At 37.4% G+C, this 16487-nt stretch overlaps 1 protein-coding gene across 2 annotated transcripts in view; it reads left to right on the forward strand.

Annotated features, from left to right (window-relative positions):
- Positions 1-1211: 1211 nt before the first annotated feature.
- mta1 (metastasis associated 1) overlaps positions 1212-16487 on the forward strand; it is a 58027-nt gene continuing 42751 nt past the window's right edge. The window contains exon 1 of one of the 2 annotated variants that reach the window (XM_017421585.3): positions 1212-1623. In XM_017421585.3, coding sequence (XP_017277074.1) covers positions 1596-1623 — 28 coding nt within the window. In that variant the 5' untranslated portion in view covers positions 1212-1595. The remainder of the gene's footprint in view (positions 1624-16487) is intronic. The other variant, XM_017421584.3, reaches the window with a different exon arrangement.

Raw genomic sequence — 16487 nt, forward strand, 5'->3', positions numbered from 1 at the left:
TTGCGCACTCTAGTTAACTTTTGGAGTCAACCCCATCCAAGACAGTAGTCACCACTAAGCAACTTTAGCCAACAAAAAACTGTCTACGACTAAGAAAATTTTACAGTTACTGAGATAAAATTTGGTGTGGTAATAGCTGAGTGGCATCCCAGTTTATACTCCAAGTGCTAACTTATTATGTGTTGTTTTTAAAATCTTGCCTTTAACTGTTAGCGAAATATTCCATGGGCCTTTTGTCAGATGTTAATGAAACTTTCAGAAAATAATTGTTTGATGTACATCTACAGCTGATAACCCTTTGGAGCTAATTCAAGATGTTTACGGCAGATAAGTGATCTTAGAGAATGCAAAAATGGGTATAACTCAGTTAATTTCACAGTTATTTAGATAAAATTTGATGTGTTTGTAGCTGAGAGTGATCCCCAATTTATATTCTAACCAATTGCACAGGATTTGTGTAGTGTTAAACATTGCTCGAGATCTTTGCTTAAAACTTTGGGATTAACTGTTGGATGAACACTATTTATCGGTTAGCAAAATATCCCATGAACCATTGGTCAGATTTCTCAGAAAGTCATCTTTGGACGTACCGATTACCTTGTGGTGTCACAGTTATTCAAGGTACTCGCCACAGCTTGTCGACATTAGACAATACAAAAATGGCTATAGCTCAGTCAATTTCACAGGTGATAAAATTGGGAGTGGTAGTGCTTGAGAGTCATCCCTATCACAAACTCCAAGAGCTGACACATCTCGTGGCATTTCACGAGATCAGGCATAAAGTACTTTAGATTTGACCAACTGCTACAACTCTAGGGTTAGGGTTATAACATAAGATGATCTTGATATAAAACGCTTGCATGAAAGGTGGCGGGCGATATGCATCCCTTCAAAGAATGTCAGGCTTTTAAATACTGTTGTTTATATTTTTGTTGCCTTACATATTTTTAAACTCGTGTTGTATTTATTCTTTAGCTTCAGTGTTTGGTATTTTTATTTGATCTAAACACGCACTGAGTTCATGATTGAAATGAGTTCATGATTGAAATGAGTCAGACACAAATAGACCTAACTCGACTTTACTTTAAAGTATCGCGATATCACAGTTGATTGACGAGAAGTGAAAACTACTCCGGCGCTTCAGCTATCAAATTGACCAAGGCTTCAATTAAACTTACTTTTTTTTTTACCCAGAAGTGGATTTGTATCCATGCTTTATTCTCCTCACCTCTATATAACTGCCTGACTAATAAAGAAGCCTGAACTGAAAGCACCATTAAAGGCAGAGCGCGTGTTTTTGGCGGCACTGAGACGCTCCGTGCTCTTTTTGTGGGACAAAAGGCGTGCTTTGGCGTCGAAAGCGTTTCGGTGAAAAGGTGGTAAAATGTAACGGGACTAAAGTGGCGCTTCGTTACGCCGCGTGTACCGTCGAAGTTGTGCTGCTTTCCCGAAGAGGTGCGCTGTCTCTTTAAGGCCTCTCGGGCAGTCTGTTTCGTATCGATCAATCCACCATTTTCCAACACACAGCTCCGGCAGCGCGAGACAAGAGAGCCACCCCTCTACCTGGAGAGGAAGCCAGGGGACTGGGGGCAGTCATGGCAGCGAACATGTACCGGGTTGGAGGTAAGAGACTGGGGGGCTACATTTTACAGGCTCCTCGTATTTTTGTACGGCGGACACGCCATTTTTCCACGCAGGCTCTTTCTGCACTTAAACCGTGGTCCGCCTTTTCTTCTGTTTATTTCCCTAAAGCTAAAGAGAGATGATGAGGAGGATGGCGATGAAGAGCAGTGGTTGTCTTAAAAATTGCTTCTGATTTTCCCTGCTTCTTTTGTTGTTGTTTTTTTGTTCCATATATGCGCCCCAGCTTAAACCCAAAGCCTGACTTCAATATATTAATGCAGCTAAAGTATTTATTAGGGTTTTATGAGGCGGTATGGCAAAGATATTCTGAAAGTTTTGGGTGCCTTGGAACTATTGTTCTGCCTACTGGCTCCTAAGGAACATTCTGAGTACTCTACTGATGTGCAGAACCCGCACAGGACTGACAAAGCATCATGGAGTGCTTACAAGAGGAGGGAGACAAAAGTTAAAAGCGGCACTTAGTTTTGAGAGCTAAAAATAGTAGAAAACTGCAATATAAAAAAACATCCTGTCATGCTTTTAGATATCAGGGTGCCTTATTTTTTAAATTTATTTATTTTTGTACAGGCAACTGCTCTTAATACCTAATTAAGATTCCCGATTCCCCTTCCCACTCATTTTCAGCTCTCACACCCTGAAGGTGAAAAAGGTGTAAAAATACCCATCATGTGGAAAGTTACTGTAGCAGCACCATCAGTTAAATTTGAGGGTAATTATTTTTCTCTCTTTGTGGAGGTCCTTGTTTTTCTTGATAGTTAAATGGTAACTAAAATCTGATGAAGATATAGATTGTGAGTTTAAAAATCTCTGGTATTGCCCGATGCAGAAAGGTTAAGGTGGACGAAAATGTTTTTGCTCATGTCTTGTGCGTAAGCCTGACTGTTAGCAAAATATCTTATGATCCACTGGACAAATTTTCATTAAACTTGCAGCAAGGAATCATTAGGTGTACATCTATAACTCATCGACTTTCGGAGCCAACCCAATTTAAGATGGCTGTCACAGACAAGTGACCTTAGAAAACACAACAATGGCTGTAACTTAATCAGTTTTACAGATATTGACCTAAAGTTTGGTGTGGTAGTAGCTGAGACTGGTCTCCAACACATATTCTGAGTGTGAACAGATTGTGCAAGGTCTTACTTTCAAATTTTGAAGTCAACTTTGTCTCTTAGCAAAATATTTCATGATCTATACCTGATAACCTTTCTGAGCTAACCCATTTTAAGATGGCTGCCACAGCTAATCCTCATTAGCCAACAAAAATGGCTATAATTTATATATTTTTACAGATACTGAGCTATAATTTGATATGGTAGTAGCTGAGAGTCATTCACAACACACTGTAGAAGTGACATCTTGCAGTATTGCATGGGATCAAATAAAATTGTATTTCCAGGTTTGACCGAAACGGCAACAACTTTGTCATTTCATATGTTAAGATGATCTTAGTCTAAAACTCTTGCCTGAAAGGCGGTGGGCGACATGCATTCCTTCAAGGAATGCAAGGCCTTTATTTTATTTTCATGTATTTATTTTGAACATTATAGTCCTAGTAGTGGTTGTGTATCCTAATTGTATAGTTCCCTTTTTGAGGAAACCAAGAGTGATTGGTTAAATGTTTAAGACCTGTTTGCATTGACAGTTGTTTAGTGAAACAGGAACACAGTGACTCCACTCGGCTCAGGTACCTGTAACCAAAAATAGCTTGTAGTGAGCATCATATATCAAATTAAACAAGACCTACCTGCATGAGAACAGGATTACGTCCACAACAAGGTGGAAGGTTAACATTTCAATAGCAAAATGCTGCTTAATTTGGTCCATATTTTCATGCCAGCCAGTTAGGCTCACATCCCTCGTTTCTTGCACACTAATTGTTTGCAACTTATTTCCTTTCCTGTCTGCTTTATAGCTTTAAGATGGTGTATTTTGGCCCCCATACTGCTGCACAGCACTCCTGCAAATTGAGTGTAATCAGTCAAAAACGACCAAACTGCTCAGATTAATACCATAAATTGTTGTTTTACAGGAAACATTAAAATAATTGTAGAAGGCTAATTTGGCCCAAATTAAAACCACAAAGCATAAAAATCTCATTACTGAATATACATACATTTAAATTATTCCTCTTCTATAGTTTATAATAATTTGGATGAAAAATATAGTCATGATTGAAGTGAAAATTAAGCCGTGTTGACATTTCCTGAGATCAGTTCAGCCCAGCATTACAACAAAGCCGAACCCTTCAAGAGATGGCTGTAACTTTGCAAGACAATAAGGACCATCTTGGGAAGGCCCTGACTTCCTTTGAATGAGCAGTGGACAAAAGCTCCCTCCTTCAGCCTTGATGTCTTTGTTTGTGTTTTTTTTTTTCCTTTTCTTTTTTATTAACCGTGCCGGCCACAAGTCATTCATCCAACGCCTGCAGCCCCTTTTCCTCATTCTTTCCTCCCGTAGGCTCGAAGGTGTCGTGACTAAGTATGAACTGGTCATCAGATGAAAGATTAGCGGTGTGGAAAGTAGACCAGCTAATCTGGAGTTTGGCCTGGCAAGATTAGCAATTTCTGAGACTTGATTCAAAACAATTGTTGAGGTGAACATGACCTCCTATTCCGTCTTGTAAAGGTAGAGTAAAATCAGCAACTACAATGTTGATTATAAATTGTAGAAATACCATAGTTTTAGTACAAATAGTGATTCAAAAGAATTACCACCTGGTGTTAAGGATGCTTTTTTTAATCACCCGTCGCCAAAAAGAAAAGATAACGGTGATGTTTTTGCCCGTGTCTGTGCATGAGTTCGTATGTCTGTTACTAAAACATCTCTTGAACCACTAGATGGATTATAAAGAAACTCTCCAAAAGTTATTATTGGATGTACATCTACAACTGACTAATTTCTGGAGTCAGCCTAATTCAAGATGGTTTCCATAACTAAGCAAGCTTGGCAAACGCAGCAATTTAGCTAAAATTGAATGTGATTGTAGCTGAGGGTCACACTCAACACACTCTTATTGTGTATCTCATGATGTTGTGTAAGATCACACATAACGTTATTTACAAAGGTTTGACCAAAATGGCCATAACCTCGTCATTTCTCAACATCAGATGATTTTAGTTTAAAACTGGCATGAAAAGCAGCAATATGCATTCATTCAAGAAGTGCTAGGCCTTTAATCTTTCTCTGGAAGTTGAGTCAAGTTTAGATTTTCAGCTTTATGCTCTAGTATAATTTTTTTAATAAAGTTAGACCTGGTAACATCTACATCTCAGTTTGAACACGTGTGACCTGCTGCTGTCACGTTTAAAGACAGCTTCACACGGCAGTGGCTTCTGTTTGGAGAGGTAAACTGAACTCTGTTCTCTTACAACGGGAAAACTCTGAGTTTCTGGTTTTAAAACCGCTGAATACAATGAGTTTAATCAAATCTGAGTATGTTAACCTTGAGTTAGGAGTGCTCAGTAAAGAGCCACAATCAATGGAGCCTCGATGACTCAATTCACCATGGCATCTGCAGGAAAACCAGATCTAGGTGGTTTCTGAACACAAGTATGCTAAATATGTACCTACCAAGTACTTCTGAAAGTACAGACTCAAGAGTTTTTATTTATGTAGTCTGGTTTGTTTCCAATAATAGATTTTTTTTTCACATTTATATGATGAGTCAACTTATTACAAAAAAGTCAATCAACCACATTCCTTTAAAAAACATTTTAGTCAAAAAGAAAAAAGTCTGTTCGTTGTCAAAAGATGTCTGTAAAAGGAGATTCTCACAACAACAAACTGATTTTATAGTTATTCATTTTGATTACAGAAGTTGTTTAAATAAAACCAAAATGAAAAATAAAATTATGGACTGACACTTAATGAACTTGGACTTCTGTAACAAATAAAAAGTTGCTGTAAATAAAAGATTTAATCAAAGTTTTTACCTTTTGCTACTTTTAGAAACACTAAAGAACAACAATTATTCTCTGTCAGGATGATCACTATCAGCTAGATTTATAGAGCTGGGCCTGTATCATATCTACAGAACAGAAATTCAGTAAAAGAGTTATACAGGCAGCGTCTCCTGAAGACTTAAATCAGAGAAAGAAATTCTTGTTTGAACCTCAGAAAAAGAAAAGTGAATCTAGAAATTGTAATAATAGAAATCCAGTTAAGGTGGGTGTATGTTCACAGGTAAAAGATACTAATTGTTGAAAAAAAAATAAATACAAAACTTAACTGTTGCATTTGTGCTTGTAGAGAATAAAGAAGACCGAAGGAATGGGGAATAATTTATTTTTGTTTAAGAGTGAATCTGATGAAAAGTAATACCGTTCAAACAGAAAACGATCTGGGAATTAGAGCACAACCAATCTAGGTGAGAAAATCCTCCCCTAACACATGATTTTATGAAGTAATTCAGCTTCAATATAAGTGGTATTGATTAAAACTGAACAACTCATGTAGGACAGGTGCTTCAGGTGGGAATAGTCTGACAGAAACTCCGTTTCTGATAGTAAACCTGCCAGCCAGCACGTTTACTTCAGAGTCTGTTACCATGGTGATAGACTAAGAAGTTCACTTACCTGTTTTTCTGGAACAGAAAACTCAGTTCCCCTTAACTCAAGATTAACTATCCCAGAGTTTTCACATGGGGCTTTCTGAAATCTTGAAAAATCCAACAGATCGCATTAATAAATAAAATAGAAACACTGCCTTAACCTTGGTTCTTTGTGGTTTAATTTAAAACAGTTAGCTCCAACTTGTCTTGTTTTTCAGCATCTGAGCCAAATGAACAAGAGATAACTGATAATTAAGAGGTCTCGCTTGATCTGTCGTTACCCATAGAATATGTTCTGACTGACACCTAGTTTTAGCTCATCAGCTGTAAAATAGTGTTCGCTGAAGTTGAATAGCTTTGGAGGCTATCTTGATTTGGGTTAACCCCAAAATTTAATCAAGGGTGTTTAGCTGCAAACCATGGGGGAAAAGCTTCATCCCATGTGACCAGAAAAATGTGATCTACAGCAAAAGGAAACCACCAGAACAAAGTTGTTGTTTCTTGTTTTGATTTCTGCGATCGTTATTTGCAAATAGAAAAAAAATGTATATGTATGTGGCAGGAGGGGAGGGGGTTTAGATCACGCACTGGATTTCATTTTCAAACACAGAAAATGTATTTTTGGTGGTTGGAGCTTAAGTGTTTCCAGGGATGGAGATTACATATTTCCGTTGGAGATTTTCCTCCATGAGCTGCAGCTAGACCCCTCTCAAGTTAATCAGGTTTAGATGTAGATCCAGGGTGGCACAGCGTCACAGTGGTTAGAGCTGTCGCCTCTCAGCAAGAAGGTTGCAGGATCACTTCCTGACCTGGGGCCTTTCTGGGGGGAGTTTACATGTTCTTCCTGTGATCATGTGGGTTTCCTCCCACAGACCAAAAATCATGCATGTTAGGTTAATTGGTAAATTGTCCCTAGGTGTGAGTAAGAGCGTGAATGGTTGGTTGTCTCGTTTGTCTCTGTGTCCCTGTGATGGACTTGTGACCTGTTAATTAATTTAACTTTTAGCATTTAGTATATCACAGAATAAAATGTAAATGAATACTTTCAAATTAAAGTACAAAATAAAAGACTAAACATGACAGCTCTACAATCAGTTCTCTCTGGAGTTGAACGCTGACTGTAAGGTTCTACCATGGTACAAAACCACCACATTCTTGTTATGCTTAAATGATTGATGTTAATATAATGTGTTGTTTTGTGACTCTGTGAGGACATTTACTGTAGACCACTTTTGTGTATGAACTGTCTGTCATGGACAATCACTATTGACACTTTCATGGGAATATTTGAACAAAACATGAGGGACATTATTGGGAAAATGACTGTTATGTTAATGATTGAATGCCATTGCTTTATCAGATTGTTGAAACCATGAATGTTGCATATCTCAAGTTTGAAAGAGACATGATGTTACTGTACTTGTCTGGATTGGAGTGATATCACATTCTCACTTGATTAAAACTGTTAAAATCTGAAATGAAAATAGCTTTAGATCCTCTTTTTGTGCAAGATTACAAAAGTAGCTTTAGTCCCCCTGTGTTGGTAGTGCAGTGGGAGTCCATTTCTCATTCTCTTACTTGTGACACATTTGGGCTGTGTTAGTATGTTTTGAAGAAATGTCGAAGAAGTTCATCAGCACACTGCTCCATTAAAAACAAGTAGCTGGTCGCTATGCTAAGAAGCCAAGATCAGAAAAGACAGAGGAACAGAATCAAGAATATTAAAGAAAATCAGATCGGTTTTCAAAATAAAACCAATACCAGAAATCAACTGATCAGTACTAAGTCAGCTGATCTGTCCTGTGAGTTTCAGCGTCTTTAAATCCTTCTGATTGTTTGTAGCACTCTTTCAGATTTTGATTAAAAAACTTAAAGGGCCAAGCATTTTTTTAAAGGAATGTAAGTCACTTGCTGCCTTTCATGGCAAAGTTTTAAACTAAGTTCATCTTATGATGAGAAGGAACGAAGTTGTAGCTGTTTTGGTCAAACCTTGACATTATGTGCCATCTCATGTGATATTATGAGATCTTACAAGATGTGTTAGTGCTCTGAGTATGTGTTGGAGAACACACCACACCAGATTTTAGCTCTATTTATGTGTTTGATAAGGTTGCTTAGCTCTGGTGGCCATCTTTGATTGGGTTAACTACAAAAGTTAATCACTTGTAAAGTCTATTGAAGACTTTTATTTAAATTTCTCCAGTGGTTCATGGGATATTTTGCTAACAGACAAACACACAGAGAGACATGGGCAAAAACCTTACCGCCCTTTCACCTTCTGCAGCAGGTAATAAAATATATATCAGATGTGGACAACTACAGAGTCCTCTGTTGTTATTAGTGTATGAATTGTTCATTAATGGCCATTTTGATTGTGGTATCACAACATTTCAAATGCAGTGGTGCAAATCAAACCTGTTGGTCCCTGTAATTCCATTCTATCTGTTAACCCTCAGAGGTTCCTTGTTCTTCTGTTATGAAAGAAGCTGGAATAAAACATCCATTTCTGGTTGGAACTAGAGAAATTATACTTATTTGCAAAAATAGTCTGAATGCTGAATGACCCTGAATTTTAATAAAGAAGCCAAAACTGAGTTATTAAAGCTAAAGGAAGCAGAACACTAGCTAAAAGCTAGAAGTAGCAAAATGCTAGCTAAAAGTGTCTAAACCAAGTCATTTAGGAGGCAAAGTAAGAAGAAAGCCTGTTGGCAAAGCGGAATATGGCAAAACATTTTTAAGCGTTTTTTTCATTATTATGCTGTTTTCATAATTGCTGAGAACAAAAACTGAAATTACAAAGTTGATCATTATTTACACAGCCCTAGCTAAAAGTATCAGAAGGCTGGCTAAAGGCTAAAAGTAGCAGAAGGCAAGCTAAAAGTAGTGGAACCGTAGCTAAAAGAAAAGGTATAAAAGTTACAAAAATCACCCACCTCCTGAATGAGCTTAACATTGATATATGAATGGTTAAAATAGCACAAAGTAGTCAGAACTAGCTAGATTGCAAAAAGCATTTGGAAAAATAAAAAACAGGAAGATAAAGGTTGTTGTTGTTGTGTAATTGCTGATTCACACAGGAAGAAGTGAGTTCACCGTTGACCTGAGAAATGATTATAGGATTGTTTCGGTCATCTTATGGGCACCTGACTGTTAGTCATCATTTGAACAAGTACCTTTGTCTGTCAGTGTGTGACAGCGTTTGCACTAAATGTTCTAAATGTGTTGTTGTGTTTACTAACTTGTAAAGTGACAAACTCTGGTGTCACTGGGCACTTCATGATGCCAATTCATCAAGTGTTAGAAGTTGTCGGATTATTTGCTAATATACACAAACTGACTAAGTTCCAAACTTTGACAGGGCTCGTACTTTGTTTGGCAGTTAGCTGGTGTTAATTTCCCACGCTGGCAGTTGTCTCAGTGGCAGCTCTGGTGGGTGTACTCTCACAGTGAAAATCTGAGGCTTCTTTGCAGCCTTTCTGCCAAGTCTCAGGCAGCCAGTTGGACAGATGCATGACAGCAATTACATCCTCAACAAAGTGTCCCCATCGTTGTATTTCAGAGGCCAAACATCACCCTTGTCTGTAACAATAAACAGGATTTGCCCAGAACTAGATTTTCTTTCTTTTCTTTTTTGTTGACCAAACCACAAATACTTTTAGATCTGTTTTGTGTTAAAATAGATTCTCTGGAATCTACTTGACAGGTTTTTAAGTGATTTACCACAGCCTAGTTGTTGCAAGTGTGAGCGGGAAAAAAAGACACAAACTTGTGTTTTTTAATGCAGCTGTAATTTTATGGATTAGGCCTTTACAGAGGGTGTTGATGATATTAGATATGTGGTAAAAGTTGATTATGACCCACTGCTGAAAGGCGAAGGTGGGGGATAGTGTGTGTCTGTGTCTCTGTGTGTGTGTGTGTGTGTGTGTGTGTGTGTGTGTGTTTCTGTTACTAAGATATCTCATGAGCCACTGGACTTATTAATGAAATTCACAGAAAGTGACCATTGGTTGTACATCTACAAGTGATTAACTTTTGGAGTTTTCCTCATTTAAGATGGCTGCCACAGCCAACTGACCTATAATTCTCCCTTTTATAGCCAAAATTTGATGTGGTAGTAGCCGGGAATCATTCACAACACATACTCCAAGAGCTAGTCACTGAGTGACATCTTTCCCTAAAATGTTGGCAGTAACTTTTGGAATGACCCGTGATTGTCTGTTAGCAAAATATCTCATTTTAATGAAACTCTCAGAAACTAATCACTGCATGTACATCCACAACTGATTAACTTTTGGAGTCAGTCCAATTCGAGATTACTGCCACAGATAATCCACATTAGCCAACACTAATTCAGTCAGTTCAATTTATTGAGCTAATATTGGAGTTGGTTGTATCTGAGAGTCATTACCAACATAATTTCTGAGCGTGACAACTTGCAACATTACATATGATGTTATTTTATCAGGATGTTGGTGATCTGCATTCCTTCAAGCAATGCTAAGCTTTTATTTATTTTAGGTGATAAATGTTCACAGCTGTTATTTTGTGGATTAGGCCTTTACAGAGTGTGGGTGATATGAAATATGTGGAGAAGGTTGTTTTAAGAATATTTAATTACGTGATATTATTACCATAGAAACCTCCATCCAGACCCACCTCTCTGAGTGTGTGATGGGGTGTGGGCTGCGGAGGGTACGTGTGCATGGACAAGCGTGGGCGGATACTCGTGCTCTTCATTTCCTGCTTCTCTGCCTCCTTCTCCAGCTAAGCCCAGCTCTTTTCATTATGGCCATAGTATAGATAATGCATGTTAGTGCCTTGAGTTGTGTTCTGATCTGACTGATTTTTTTGTTTTAACAGATTACAGAATATTATACCATATCTATATATTAAATAAATTTACTAATTAGGTTTTTATGCCCTTGTGTTGGTTTTAGTCTTTTGTACTGTGCTTTTCTGTCAGGCTTTTCTGCTGGTGTGTCACATACTGCGTAGCAACGGCTTAATTGGAGTGCCAGTGGCAGGAGCTGGTCTGTGATCAGGTGATCACCACATGTTGCACATTCTGTACCAGAGCAGTCAGTTAAGAACATATAAAAACAACACCCAGGTATTATTCAAACTAACAAATAATCATTTAATACCCTCTTGTAGGAAAATGTAAATATCCATGCATTTATTAAAGCATAACTAACATGTATTACCATCATTATGCTTGGTGTTGTATTGTTAAAACCAGAGTTACTTGTCTTGTGGCTACTTGTTAGAGAAGCAGCACTAAACATTTCTAATGCCGAGCCATATTTAGTATCAGTCAGTGGTTCCATCTGGTGTTTGGACTTCTGGTTTGTTGTCCTTTCAAGAAGATTATGGTGACCTGAACTGCTTTAGATGCTACATATACAAGAGTATGAAGGTTTTTAAATACGCTACTATCTACTATAGTTTTATCTCCTGCCACCAAAGGTAAAAGGGCAATAATGATTTTGCCTGTGTGTATGTTTGTAAAAGTAATCTTTGGATGTACACCTGCAACTGATTAACCTTTGGAGTCAAATCTATTTAAAATGGCTTCCAGAGCTAAACATATTTAGCAAACACAAAAATAACTATTACTCAGTCAGTTTTACAGACATTAATCTAAAATTTGGTGTGGTATTAGCTGAGCATTATCCCCCACACATACTTCAAGCACTACAAATTGTGCAATCTCTTTGCTGAAAACTTTGGCATTAACTGGTAGTCTCAGACCTGTTTGTCCATTAGCAAAATAAAAAGAGATAAAATATCTTATTTACCACTGGACAGATTTATTGGAACTGAGAAAGTAATCATTAGATGTACATCTACAGCTAATTAACTTTTTGAGTCAGCTGACCTTAGCCAAGACAAAAAATGGCTATAAGTCAGTCAGTTTTTCCGATTTTGAGCTAAGATTTAGTGACGTTGTATCTGAGACTGATCTCATCTAGCAAGATTTTGCAATCTATAAGGTTTGACCAAAATGACTGTAATGCTATTCTTTCTCATCATAAGATGATCTTAATTGGAAACTTTGGCATGAAAGGCAGTAGGTGATAATGTATTTAATTTCTTATAAGTTTGTATTGATTCTGTTCATATGAAGTTCACCGTTGGTGACTTTACTATGTGTTCTCGTTAGTTTTTTGTCTAGTGTTATTTTAATAATGTTCTGCAATTTTATTTAATTTTAGATTCTATCTTACTTGTAAATGCCATACTTATGTGCCCACTTCATACTGCTTTCTGGCTGAGTACTTATTGGTTCTCGAGTTTTTCTCTTTCTCCACTGCATCTCTGTTTCTGCCTGCTTCTCGCTGGCCTGGTTTGGATCAGCCCAACAGGCTCGCTCTTTTGGGGCTCAGGAACATGCTTTGATTGGCTCGGACGAAATTTGACTGCACTATGACATCATAGCCGCCAGAGCTTGCTGTTTGGCTGACACCAAGAGTGGGGGATGGAGAGCCGGGCGGTTAGACGCAGGGTGAGGCGGCGGGAGGGCTCATGGGAAACGGAGAGACTGAGTGACGCTGCTGAGTGCCTACAGGCCTTCTCTCCCTCTCAGTTGCTCTCATTTAGAGTTCCTGTCTGCTCTCTGCCAGGCTTCAGCTGCTCTCACAGTGGAAACTCCAACACTCAAACAGCCTGCACCTAAATACCAGTTAACAGTTTTCTTCCTGTGTTTGCTTTTTTCTCACTGGAGGATGATCGTTTTAACTATTGCCTGCTGCCAAAGGTGAAAGGGTGATAATGTTTTTGCCCATGTCTGTGTGTGACTGTTTCTGTCGTGTTGGCAAAATATCTCATGAACCACGGGACAGATTTCAATGAACATCTCAAAAAGTAATTATTGGATGTGCATCTACAACTGATTAACTTAATCAATACATCTACCACAGCCAAATGACAGTTTACAAAAATGGCTATAACTCAGTCAGTCTTAGAGATATTGAGCTAACATATGGTGTGGTAGTAGCTAAGAGTCATCCTCAACACAAACTTTGAACGCTAACACATCTCACAAGATCTCGCAATGTTGCACGAGGTCGTGCAAAACCTCATATCCAAAGTTTAACCAAAATGGCTTTAATGCTGTCATTTCTCATCAGAACATGTCAGTTTAAAACTCTGGCATAAAAAGGAGTGGGCAATAAGCATTTTTTCAATGAATGGTCTTTAAGCTAACAAGAATAAAACCATTTTAAGATAAAATTTTTGAGCAAGGAAAAAGTTATATTGGGAGTTGTTCTTAATGTCCCATCTTCTTTAATGTAGGTGGAGACATGCTGCCATGAACTTCACACCCAAGCCACAGTAAATGGTCCTGCTCCATTTTGAAATGGCCACGATGAAATTTTTGCCCACAATCACTGGATTCCTGAGAGCAGGCCACAGCAGAACGTTGGCATTTATTCCCATTGTTCGTCAAGAAACCAAGTCCTGTGCTAGAGCCTTCAACTTTTTAACTAGTGACACCAGATGAATAACAATTGGTGACAAAATAATAATCATGATTGTAATCCATATTGAAATGACAAACATTTATAGTAATTATTCTTTAATTTATTTAATTTTTGTGAAACATTTTTGTAGCTTGTAAACTTGTTTCACATTCTTGTAAAGCCTTTTTTTAAAAATCAATATTGGGTTAGCTAACCACACTTTACTCCCAGTCTCTGCTGTTGACTGTCTGTTTACGATTTAAAATTTCTACCCCGAAACTATTTGACAAACAACATACATGCAGGTTTACCTGAGGTGTCATACACATGTCATTGATTTTAATAACTTTTATTAACTTTATGGTATGCAATCTGCAAGCCTGGAAAAAAATGCAAGTATTGCATTGAGACTCTGATCATATTGAGGACAAAAAAATCTTGATCTTTACATTCTTGTTTTGCCAAATTCTTGCTAATGGCATTGTATCAAAAATAAATCTTTGCAATGAAGTTGTTAATCCAAGCAGAAAATTATCCAAATATTTTCTTTTATTCTTCTTTTTTAAATAGTTTCAATGGTAGAGGGGTTTGAAAGCTATTGGTCATTTTGAGCCAGAGACTGTGTACCACAATGTCATGCAATTCAGTGTCAGCAACTACGTGTTAACCCTCTGATAGGTTTGAGGCAAGTGTTCATTATGAACTAGTTATTCTTTAGGTTCTTGCAGACAATTTTTGTTGACCCCCAACATTGTATTGGTGCATCTCACCATCTGCTGTTAGCAAATTGAAAAAACTATTGCCTGAAGGTCTTGGGAGTGTTTCTGAGATGACTACAGGACACAGGAGAGTGCAGTGTCACCCTTGGAGTCGAGAAAATGTACCTTCTGGTGAAATGAGTGCTTTGCAGGATCAGGAAATAACACAAAGCGAACAAATTGTGCTGATAATCCAGCATTCAGGGTAGCAGCAGAGTTGATTCGTTCATGTTTTAAAGAAAAAATAAAATCTGCCGTGCTAAGTCAACTGTCGTCTAGCGTAAACTCTGGGTTAAATTTATTTGCCCTTGCTTTGTGTTTTATTGGTGGAGCACACATTTTCAGTATCAGCTGATAATTTTTATTTAAGTGAAGGTAGTCTGTTAAGATTATGATTTGAATATTTGTACAGCCAGCTTTGTTTTTACCTTATTTACGTATCCAACTGCAGGACATGTATGTTGGTCTTAATTAGTGATCTGATCAATAAATTACTTGTTAATTTGTCAGCCGGTAGAGAAAATAAGTCCTTTCACAATCAGGTAGCAGTTTAATTTGGCAAAACATCCGTTGGTTTTAGATCATTGTTGTTTCAGTATGTCTGAAAACAAATATCATGGTGCTCATTTTCTTTCTCACTTGCTCTTGATTTCATCTCGGCTTATTTAATTTTCAGCAGCGTGACGAAGATGTCACAGTGAAAGTGGAGCGCGTTGACACACTGTTACAGAGTGAGGCGTGACAGGCCTGATGTGAGAATATCTTCATATCCTGTAGTGATGTTCAGCAGTAAAAGAGCTTGCTTTGTTACTTAACTCGCAAAAGAAAGAGGTAAACATTTACATTTTTACACAGGTAATAATTAGGCAGGGATATTATGACTTAAAAATTTATCTCAATATTTGATGGTATTTATTGGGAGGAAAAAATGTTGCACTGAAACACATTCTTTTAGGGCTATAAATTGCATACAGTAGAGCCTCACAAACAGAAATATTGCTTTAAGAATGAGACTCGCTCATTAAATATGCTGCTTTACAACACCAAATACAGGGTTTCCCCCAGTGTTTTATAAGCCTGGTGGGCTTGTTTACCAGTAAAATGATGCTATTAAATTCAGCATTAGAAATGCTTTGTGTTGTTGTTACATGTAGTGATCCAACATGCAGCCTGTGCCACAAAAACCACAGTACAGTACAGCATCTCTCTATTTTTCTCTGTTGTTATTCATTGGCCTTGATGTGAGACGTGTGTTGGTGTCTTGTTTGCACTTTTTCATTTATGTTAATTTAATTTATTTGTAAATGAAACTTAAATTAGGATTCAAATTAGGTGCAATCAATTGGTATTTATTTTATTGTATTTTTGTTTAAAAAAGTATTTCAAAAGTGCCTTTTTGTAAAACTGTAGTTGTGTAAATATTTGGCACAAATATCTTACAATATCACATAATAAATAACCATATTTTCAACTTTCCTGTCAACTTTAATCTTTTTTTTTTTTTTTACTAAATCACGGTCGGCTGGGATCGTCCGGCAAACTGCCACCTACTACCGGGCTTAGCCTCTTTTCTTGGGGAAACTCTGTCAAATATATTTAAGTAATACAACGGTGCTGCTAAAACAAACAGAATAATGATTCTAATCAATCATATGTATATTGTATACTGTATGTATTATGCAGTTTCATTCAATATTACGAGATGCGTTAACACTTGCAGTATGTGTTAAGGATGACTCTCAGCTACTTCCACACCAAATTTTAGTTTAATATCTGTTAAACTGGCACAGTTATAGTAATTTTTGTGTTTGCTAAGGTTGCTTAGCTCTAGTGGCCATCTTGAGCTGTGTTTAAAAGTTATTCAGATGTAGATATACACCCAGTGATTAGTTTCTGAGAGTTTCATTAAATCCATCCATTGTTTCATGAGGTATTTTGCTGATAGACAGACACCTATAGGCAACAAAACACTGTCACTTGTGTTTCAGCATTGGGCAATAATGAAAGAATCAAATTCATAAAAATGATGTGAAGATTAAAAACAATGTTAATGAATTATCATGGTGGAAT

Source organism: Kryptolebias marmoratus, linkage group LG10 (assembly GCF_001649575.2).
Source record: "Kryptolebias marmoratus isolate JLee-2015 linkage group LG10, ASM164957v2, whole genome shotgun sequence".
NCBI classification, from domain to species: Eukaryota; Metazoa; Chordata; class Actinopteri; order Cyprinodontiformes; family Rivulidae; genus Kryptolebias; species Kryptolebias marmoratus.